At 40.6% G+C, this 10,538-nt stretch overlaps 2 protein-coding genes across 2 annotated transcripts; both read left to right on the top strand.

Annotated features, from left to right (window-relative positions):
• Positions 1-413: 413 nt before the first annotated feature.
• Positions 414-3,784, top strand: RB195_000869 (uncharacterized protein; the record flags this gene model as incomplete). Its single annotated transcript, XM_064197410.1, has 8 exons — positions 414-443; positions 505-619; positions 2,213-2,346; positions 2,628-2,765; positions 2,984-3,066; positions 3,144-3,300; positions 3,380-3,550; positions 3,608-3,784. 8 exons carry the CDS (start codon positions 414-416, stop codon positions 3,782-3,784), a joined length of 1,005 nt encoding a protein of 334 aa, XP_064053291.1.
• Positions 3,785-4,795: 1,011 nt separating this feature from the next.
• On the top strand, positions 4,796-8,841 carry RB195_000868 (uncharacterized protein; the record flags this gene model as incomplete). Its single annotated transcript, XM_064197409.1, has 15 exons — positions 4,796-4,808; positions 4,915-5,106; positions 5,224-5,343; positions 5,422-5,516; positions 6,156-6,265; positions 6,324-6,469; positions 6,662-6,782; positions 6,839-7,063; positions 7,187-7,357; positions 7,460-7,583; positions 7,646-7,821; positions 7,950-8,091; positions 8,262-8,426; positions 8,518-8,604; positions 8,659-8,841. The coding sequence occupies 15 exons, from the start codon at positions 4,796-4,798 to the stop codon at positions 8,839-8,841; spliced, it is 2,070 nt and encodes a 689-aa protein (XP_064053290.1).
• Between the last annotated feature and the right edge of the window lie 1,697 nt (positions 8,842-10,538).

The following is a 10,538-nucleotide window of genomic DNA, read 5'->3' as shown; positions in this document are numbered from 1 at the left end:
AAAAAAAAACAATCTGGGAGGATAAAGTGTAAATTTCTCTCCACATCCAGCAGCTGAACATCAGTTTAGGTAAATCTACACGTTGCAAGTACAGGATCTCATGCAAGTGTTGCTAACGACGATTTCATTTTTCTAGACACAAAGGAGGAAGTTAGCGAGTTCGCTGCATTTCAAATCACTTGCTGTTATCAACTAATCTAAAATAAATTTAAAATAAAAATCGAGATGTACACGTGATATTTGTGTCGCATTCTCACTATCTACAATGACCTGTCTTTATTCACAGCTTCTGATTTCCAACCCTTTTACAACAAAGTGGCCCATTTTGAACAATTCTTGGATTAACTCGTGCACTGAATTTTTGCGGAGATTTATTCGTGCACTTTCAGGTTTCAGGTATCTGACGGGTGCTTATGAGCATCCCGCAGCAGGATTTGCAGCAGGTATGTCATTGATTCCTGCTATCAATGCTTTGTTAGATGATCCGACACGTTCATTTTTCAGTTACGTGAATTTCTCAGTGTTTACAACATTTTAACGGAGAAGTGCTTTGGATCTTGCATCCGTGACTACAACTCCCGTAATTTGACCGAGGCCGAAGACAACTGTGTATCGCGATGTGAGCTGTTCTTCTACTACATCGTTTTCACGCCTTAAACGTTGCATGCCACATAGAACCCGTTGGGAAGCGAATAAGAAAATCGTGTTCTCGTTGTCGTTGAAAGCGGAACTTCAAGTAATATTTAGTGCGCGTGTAAGAGAAAATTTGAGATGTTTTTGAATGTCTGGCGTTTTTCTTCTAATGTGCAGATATAACTGTGTTATATTTGTTCGCCAGCAATTTGCATCTCACACTCTGTATAATAGGGTCGAAACTACATGAAGTTTGCGTAAGCGGCTGGGCTCGAAGCGGTGCGGTGGACTGTAGCGGTTATGATGGAAGGAGGACTCTACTAGCAGCATTCGTCGTTGCAGTCCGCGATGGTTCCACCCGATCCGAGCCGCTGTCCACTGCGCCACCTCGAGCCCGGCAGCTTACGCCACTGCACCTAGCTTCATATCGTTTTGATCCTCTACTATGCTGTACTACTATAGTTGCATTTGTGGTTCAAAATTCTGTGATTCTACTCTGAAGGAGTTCCTGAATTATCATATCTAGTGAGGAAAGGATTAATATTGTGGTTGAATTTTCCAACACAGAGACATGTTTACATCGCTGTCGCCACCACTAGCACCCTCACTGCCTTTTTAAGTGTGCATGTGGTCCATGGACTCCTGGAGGTTCTTATTTCTTTTTGAACGTGTATGTTGGAGTTTATTTAGAAAAACACTCCTAGCAATCATTTCCAAGGAAGAACTCCTCACAAAAATCAAATTCAAAATTGGTTTGTGCGACGCGTAGTGCGGCAATAACTGGGTCGTTATTTTTTAAAATACGTTTATGGTGCAGCTAAACGTTATCGAGCAGCCCACGTCATGATTTCTACCGAGAACTTGGCTGCATTCCTTTCCCACAACCCATTCGCTCAGTTAAAGAACTTGATTCTCCAATCGGTGAGATCATATCATCGCCTTACGTGATTGCTCGCATCTTCGTCAACGTGTGTCGTCTTTGAACAATGTTTTGCGCAATCTTCTCGATCTCGATCTTCAGCAAGAGCTCACTCAGCATCATATCTTGCTTGTAAAAAGTTGCAACGTAGGGTAAACTGACATCTTGAATGTTTTTGATGCCTCTGTTCCCTGAGATCGTAGGCGACATTTCCTGTTTTCGTTGTGATACCGTTGCAAATTTGTTGCAAATTCCATAAAGAACAATGTCGATGATTGGGAAGACTCAGCATCGAAAACCTTAGCAAAGACCACAATTGAACCCGACTGTACTCAGAGTGATGTTACTTAAAGGCATCACCCCACGAATCTGGGGTAGTACGGGTTTCAGTCGGGTAATGCTTATACTGGGTCGTAGATTGTGGGGAAGAGGGTGATTTTGTTCGTTCTCTCTGTATCAGTGTAAACGGACGACCCCAGAACGCTATCTCTTACGACGGCTTCTGTTGCAATGCGCAACCATTGCGCCCATTTATTTCTATTACACCATTTATTTTTTTCAACCATTTATTTCTAATTATTATGCATGTTATGTAGTTCTGGCTCATCCTATCTACTTTTCATTACCTACTCTGTGTGATACCTGTATTTACTTTTATAGGTATTGACAAGCAAATGCGAGTCAATCGTCGTCTTATGCTAGTATTCGCGGAACAGGCACCAAAGATTCTTTTCAAGCAAGGAGAACCCACGCCTACTGATCTTGTGAGAGCTGGGACAAAGGCTGCAAAAGAAGTAGAGAAACTTGGAAAACAGCCGGAGGAACAACCAATTTCAAACAGTGCTTAAGGTTACAGGTAATTGGTTTGTTTTTGCTGAGCGGGACTAAGCGATTTCGGTTTTCACATAAGTTTATGTGTTGTAGTAGATATCCAGTTACCCAATAGGCGATAATGGGAAGAGTAGAAATTTCTTTATTATTGCATGCTTATTGCAAGGAGTATCCAATTGCTGATTTTCCGTTGTTTTGAAGTAGCTAATTCTGTTTGTTGTGTGTAGTTTCGACACTCATTTAGGCAAGTATGAGTATAGTATCTGAACACGGTTTTCGCCTTGATGGACGCCGTCCACATCAGATACGTAACATTAGCGCATCTCTTGGCACCATTCGTGATGCAGAGGGCTCAGCTTACTTCGAGCAAGGAGGAACTAAGGTGATTTTTTGACTTTTTGTCTTCCTGAATAAATCTATGGTGCGACAATGATATGCAACTTTTTGTGGTCAGAAACTATTCGAGTTTTAAATTCTTTTTTCCAACATTAGGAAAGTTTCTCGTTAATTATGTATCTATGACTTTTATTTTTATTCACTTACGTCCTTGATCCCCATATTTTGGAAAATTTTGTAGCATCGTGGTGAAATGTCTTCTAGGTTTTGTGTGTTGTTTATGGCCCTTACGAAGGCAAAAGGTCGAAGCAGTTAGAAGACCGTTGCGTTATCAACTGCATATTCAGGTCAGTACAGAATAAGAAGCTTTTCTTGTTACCTGTAATCTCTTACATCTCTTCAAAGAACGAAATTTCGCTTCCAGTATGACACGATTCGCTGGGGTGGAGAGAAGGCAGAGGGTTCGAGCGGATCGAAAGTCCATGGAGATAGAGCGGTTGATTGAGAAGACTTTTGAAGGAGCCGTACTAACCCATCTTTTTCCCACCTCCCAGATCGATATCTACTGCCAGATTCTTCAGGCAGCGATTTTTTGACACCTTCAAACTGTGATGTCCCATTGGACTTTACCTGTCTTCAAAATGAGTTGTGCTTATTCAGAGTGACGGTTCGCATCTTGCTGCATGTGTCAACGCCGCCTCGTTAGCTATGTCAGACGCTGGCATACCTATGAAAGGACTTGTTGCTGCAGCAACATGCAGTATAGTTGATGGTCAACCTGTGGTGGACGTGAATCAGAGGGAAGAAACCGACATTCTTCCTCGTCTAACGGTAGAATTTTTCTCAATGAGTTTTTTCTTTGTCTCGTTCTATAGAGTTTTTTTGTAGCTTGCTACGTTGCGAGGCGAGGATGAGGTAGTGCTCGTTGAGCTTCAGAATCGAGTTCACGTTGACCATTTACCTGCTCTCATGGCGGCTGCAAAAGATACATGCAAAGGAGTTCACGAATGTATTTGTGCAGTCATTGTTGATCGTTTGCATAGAGGAGCATATTTCCATCGCTAGGAATTGTAGGTGTCAGTAGTGAATCCAGCTTTTTCCTTCTTTCTTTAATGGTCGTTGGTCAAGTTACAATCTCTTGAAGTTGTGCTCATTGTTGTGTTGAATACCGTTGTTGAATAGACATTTTGTTACCAGGTGTCGTTCTTATCAACAGAAGACTTGACGTTACAATTGGTATATTCCAATTCATTTCTCTAGTATCTGTAAGAACTTGTACTTCCTCAGTACTTGTAAGGCCTAAAAGCAAAAACCGAAGGGCGCGGCTGAACAAATCGTCGTCCTTCTTTATAAGACGGCCATTTGGATCTAATGGACATCAGTGATCCCGTGCTGTCCTCGTACGCGTCTCTCTGTAGGATCGATGTAGCCCAATGATTCCAACCAAACTGGCTTGAAAGGCAGCGGACCTGGTGTCCATCATCAATAAGACCGGCAGCTATGCTGGTCAAAAGGATAGAGCTAGACAACGAACTGCTCTGAATCAACTCTTTTGTTTTGTTTGCAATCAGTTCGTTGGGTTAGTTCTGCTGGGCTTTTTCATAGCTTTCGAACTGGTGTTCTTGTTTCAAAGACTAGAAAAAAAAACACACGAGAATTTCATCTCTGAATTATGTAGATTTCTCGGAACGGGCTACGATAAGCAGAAATTTATCTATTAACTGGTCGATATCGTTTTGTTGGCGCTTACCCCTATGTATGTTAGAGTCAAAACGACATGAAACATGCAGGGTGGGACTAACGCGAACTAAAACGATGAGTGATGTTAACAAGGGTCCTCACACAATCTTAACCGCTACTCTGCACCGCTTCTCGCGCAACCGCTTACGCAACTGCACCGTGCTTCATGTCGCTTTGGCTCTGCTGTAGTATCCATCTTCTGGTGCAAATAAGCAAACAAAATGCGTTACGTTTTATTTATTTAGAAAAAGGAATTTTGCCTCTTTTAATTTGGATTTTTTGGATCTTGTGAAACGTGCTATTGCAGAGGTTGTCTGTTTTTTTCAACCTTCTATAATGGCTTTCTATGGTAAGTTCACTATTTACTACGTAGTTGCGTTTTAAGCAAAAAAATTTTAAAAGTCAAGTCAAACGATGGTATAGTCGGGTCAAAAGGACATAAATCACGAGTGTAGTTGCGGTGCATTTGCGTAGGCGCTTGAAACGGTGCGGTAGAGCCAGCAGTGGGGACCGTCGCAAAGGGCAGCGATGGGTGGTGCCAGCAAGGATGTCACAACGCTCCCAGCCGCTACGCTACACCCAAGCGCCTCGAGAGAAACTGCGTACGCAATTGCACCGTGTTTCAGGTCGTTTTGACCCTACTGTAAGTAAGTGTCACAACATTGATGCCAAATCTTTGGATCTTTCCATCCAAAGACGTACTCCACTAGTTTGCGTTATAACTAGAAAATAAGAGTTAAAGTGAGGTTACCATCATATTACAGCGAGCATGCTTCGGCGTGTTTTTCAAAGCAGTGTCTCCTTTTCTCGAAGTGTATCCTGCTCAGCCTCATATAGATCGATAACAAATAATACAGTGGCACCAGCAGAAGATCCATTGAAAGGTACGGCAGAATCTTCGTTACTCCCACTTATTTGATCCAGTTATGTGAATATCCATCATATCCACCAACAATGTTTAGGTTTAATTGATTCGCTTTCCTCCGAAACGATCTCTCATGTAGAGAAAGGATCTACTCCCGCCTCTAAATTCGCAAATATTCAACAATTGAAAGTAGTACGTATGTATTTCTTTCCGTTTGCACTCCAGTCTAGTTAGGCACATGGAACACCAGCAACTCCAGCACTTTTTCGTTACAATTATCACTTTATCGTTACTATCCTAATCCTAAGTTACATATTTTATAAAGCCGAAAATACAGTTATTTCAATACTATTTGTTTGTTGTAAACACCGTTACTAGCAAATTTTAGTCTATAAAATAGCGACGAAATAAATTATTCATGTTTTGAAATTTTTCAAAGTCTGATAATTTTGGAAGCAGTAACCCATATTCATTCGAGGCTTCAGAGGACCTATACCACAAAACTCGCCATTCTCGCGTCGTTTCCCTTTTTCTTGTCTGGTTGAACATACAACACAGTCATTTTTCCTTTCTTTCCGTAATCTGTGAAGTAAAAAAGTAAGAATGTAGTGCACAAGGCCGCAGAATTATTATTTTGTTTTATTTTCAATTTTATTTACAGTTTAATTCTTTATCTGGAAGTGCTGAAATAACCTAAACAAGCGTGTCGCCGCTAGGGCGATTGTAGATTTGAAGTATATCTTTTCAGTGTCGCACCCACAGCGACAATGGAGTGCAAAGGGCTATTTATAGACACCTCAGATATTGAGTTTGTGATCTGTATTATTTTAGTGGCTTGGGAAGCGTAAGGACCACCTAAGCCCTCCAGATTTTTTGGGAATTCTAAAATCTGCGTTGCTTCTAGACAAAGAGAAACATTCTGCTCCAGATTTCATAAAAAGGTGAGGGAATAATCGCCTCAGTCAGGTTTTTTTCTTGTTGTTGTAGAGATTGCTTCAGTTGTGGAAAAGAGCCAAAAGAGGCAGAAATAATGGAAATGGCGGTGGATGACGATCTCATTGCAATGATGACTGCTCTACTAGAGCTTGGGCTGAGAAACGAACCAATTTTCGAAATTTTAGAAAAAAGACTGTTAACTAATCTTAGTGAGTTGCTCAGCTTTTTTTAAAGGAAAGAATCTCAATGTTGTGGAGTAGAGTCTTGTAATGTTTCCTGAATTTTCTGTGCACTGCATAATGGATTGATCTCAAAACATCTAATATTATTTATCATTCACCTCAGCGTGATTTCTATTCTTTTCTATTCTTGTTCTCTTTTTACACCGCGGCAGCTTTAAGGAGAAGGTGAATTTTCACTCCCACTCATCGTGCCCTTTGTCATTGCATGCAATCGTGGTGGATATGAAATATCTAAAGAACTGAAGGCGGTTTTAAAGGAGGTCTTAGTTACCCAAATAAAGTGAGCTTTTTTGTAGAGGATGTGGTGGATCTGTTTCTACATCTTTTCTATTTAAGGGACATTGATAATGCGAATATGCTGATTGCTGTACTAAGTCATTGGGACCAAAACGACAAAGAAGTATCACGAGCGGCTGTTGCTAAGACCGCTGAATTGTTAGGCACTGATGTTTCTTGTTGTGCTCTCACCGTCGGAGAAATGTGTTCGTTAATGAACAAATTGGCTGAGAGAAGTATTCGTGACAAGAGACTACTTCCGCTTCTCTGTGCTCGGATTACGGAGTGAGTGTTCCTTTTTATTAATTTAATTAAATATATGAATATATTGGTTAATTTGATTAAATGTATTGTTTTATTCTCATTGCTCATTTCGACGTTTGCTTAACGTAAAACAAAAATTTCCAGTCATCGTTCTGCGTTATCTGTGCGCCAACTGGTATCGCTGGCGACTTCTTGTGCAAAACTAAATTACTACGATGCTCGAGTCCTGCGTCGCCTCGCTAATGATCTGCTAGTTGATGTTAACAATTTTTACAGTTGGGCGGATGTATCGTCGTTGGTGGATTCGTTCACTAGGTAATCCAATAATATGAATGACTTCTTCATTGTTTCACTATATGTTTGCTGACTCAAATCTCAAAGCTTGAACTCCGTGCACTTTGTCCCTGATAATTGTAGGTTACGTTTTGGAGAAATGCAAGCATGGAATGCGCTTGCAAGTTGGGTAAATAGTCATGTGAATTCAGCACCTCTCGAGTCACTTTCAATCGTCATTGCGGGTATGGCCAGAAATGGTATCGAGGTATGGCTGCATCAGAAGTAGGTGCTAATGAAAATTCCTATCATGAGTACGTAATTTTTTAGGAATGTCGTCCAGCGGCGTCGAAGTTGTCGCAACGAGTGCGGCGTGAGTCGGCACCGTCGCAAAATGCTTGGCTTAGCACTGTTCATTCTCTAGCTTTCTTTCGCGTACTTACTCCCGAGTTAGCAGAATCTGTGTTGAACAAGGACTTCGTGTCTCAGCTCTTGGAATCATCCAAGTATGTCTTAACCGAAGAACTACTTAGTGTGCATGTGTTCATCTACTTCTGAACTAAATACGTATCTGTTGTAGGAGAAAAATCCTTACTATCGTTTCTTTTACTTTTTGTTGAGTTAATATATTCAGATCCGCCGGCGAGCGTCTCTTCAAAGCGACGAAATTGCTTCAAGTAAGCTCATGTGCTGAGGTCGATCTCGGCGGTTCCTACAATGGCCCTCGGTTGGGGTTCCCCGAATTGGAACCATTCATTAAATTCGACGACGAAACGGTGAGTTTTCTACGTCAGCCAGTATACAAGTTTCAAAATAAAACAAGTACTGCCCAGTTGGTTCTAGATTTTGCTGTTAATAAGCGACGTTATTTCAGTGCTAGAATGTTTGTGATTGTTACCATCGCCACTCGTAGTGATCCACGAAATCAACGGAAATTTCCTTACAGACGAGGCTTGCACGAATGCTCAAGTACGGAAAAAAGGAGATAGAAGCATGTAATCATTTCCTTTCTGATGTCGTATTCAAAATGGGATCACCATCTTCTCACATTTCTCCATCGTGCATAGATCGAACAGGAATTTTGTTCGATGCTCGAATTGTCTGTGAAGAGGTTTGTGGTGATGTTATCTCAATTGGTTTGATTTCCATGGTTCTATGCCCTTTTGTACCCTCCTGCTATAGTTCGAGGCTTTTTTTTATAGGGCAGCAGTCGTTTAGTAGCGATTAGCAAGTGGGGTGAAGCTTCACCACGACCAATTATTTTCTTTGGATGGGGTCAAACGCGTCAGGTTGGTAGAAAAAAACGATTGTCTCGTACGACTTTAACTTACCGATATTTCTAGATTGCTTCCGATGATGCACGAACAGAATCGAATGCCCTTTTAGGGTGGGATCAACTGTCTCTTCGCCTCTTACGAGCCAGAGGTGTGAAACCAATAGTAATATTGCATAGTGACCTGTCTCCTTTATCTTCTACTGCTGAAAAAGTCCAGTTCCTGAGGAGAAGAATTGTAGATTCATCTTGATATAAGGAGTAAAAAATAGTAGCTATAATAAACGAATTTGTTGAGGTCTTCCGCTATGCCAATGCGTATGTTCAGTTCTATGATAGAGTTACTTGAGAATTCGTTGTAAATACAAGCACAATATAAAGTTGACCTTATCCTTGTTTGGCTCATTGCTTATTGTTACTTGATAATTTCCGCTAGCATTTATAAGAGATGCCATGAATCAGTCGAACTCGATCCTGTATTTCGAATGATTTTGTGAAGATGCCTTTTAGAGTTGAGATTTTGTTGAGGAGTATTTTTGGTGAGGAAGCGTAGTGTTTGATATTTGTGTTCTTTTGGTTTTTTTTTTTTTGGAAATTTCAATAGGTAAATACACTAGTGGTGAACCGGGAAAAGAGAAAAACGAACACACTTTGTCTGAGACACAAAATCTTCACAAAGATCGGAATTATCCTTATGCGATTGTTGTCACATATGCCAAGTTATGCTCAGCGGAGCCTGATTTTGTCCTTATCGTGGCGGATAACACGTCGAACGTGTCTCTCTCCAACTCCAGAAACCGAAAAATTCTCTTATGATGTCTATTCATTCAATTCAGAACACTAAGCATTGGTCAAATTACCCACACGTCAAGGAAACTGCTAGGAAGAAAGACAGGAGGAACTTCGCCCAAGATATCGAGAAAAGAAATTTCAAATTGCAGCGAATACAGATGAAGCCAATAGATAATGAGATTGATAAACGAATATAGATGTAAAATCAAGTTTGGATATTCTCTAAATTTGGTACTGACACCTTTGGTGAGAGGTGTACAAGGAGACATTGATGAAATCTCCCATCAATATTTCTTCAAAAATTTGTGAGGCCATTTTGGGGAAGAAACGATTTTGCTTGTTTGCCAGAAATTTACGAGAAGTGGGCCTGCTTTGGATTTCTATTGATCACTGAAGGCTTTGTGAAGCAGCGTATACCACAAAAAGTCTGGACTCAAGTGTTAGCCGGAAGTTCAGACTGGCATGCATATATATATATATATATATATATATATATATATATATATATATATATAATTATGATACGCAAACCCTGCGGATTTTCCCAGCTGATGTAGATGATGGGACGTTTCGAAAACAATCACTCACACAGCCATTTTCGAAACTCATTTCGAAAATGACGTTCCGATAGCTGTCATTTCCGAAACTACCTTGGAAACAGTTCCGAAAGACTGTCGTTTTGCTAAAAAATGAGCATCGAAAGGATTTTGTCATCGAGGTTTTACTAATGGTCATCATTGTCATAAGGTTATTTTATCAACGAGGGCTGCGTCGCTTCCGCAGTGTTGAATATACGTATGTGCACTTCCTTTACTTTTATATTTCTTAGCCCTGTACAATGTTAGTAGTGGAAGCTTTGAGGACTTACTCATACGTGATGCTCGCGTTTTCTTTTCTTTTCGGCGATGAAGAAAAGTGAAAACGAAAAAGAACAGCACGTTAACTGAATTTAATTTAATTAGGCTGATTAATTTGACAGGTAAACCACAGTTTCATTCCACCATTGAAAGATTTCATTTGCTTTAAGAAGGAAATACTGTAAGTAGGGAGCGATCTCTTGTGGCTGACGTTCACTTTCGCCTGGTCTTCACTGTAAAGAGAGCAATCAATAATCAAATGACCAGAACACGCTCGCTAGCTCTGTAGTCGGGAATGAAT

This window comes from Necator americanus, chromosome IV, assembly GCF_031761385.1.
Source record: "Necator americanus strain Aroian chromosome IV, whole genome shotgun sequence".
Taxonomy (NCBI): Eukaryota; Metazoa; Nematoda; class Chromadorea; order Rhabditida; family Ancylostomatidae; genus Necator; species Necator americanus.
The sequence above is the reverse complement of the archived record's forward strand: the minus strand, read 5'-3'. Positions and strand labels throughout refer to the sequence as shown.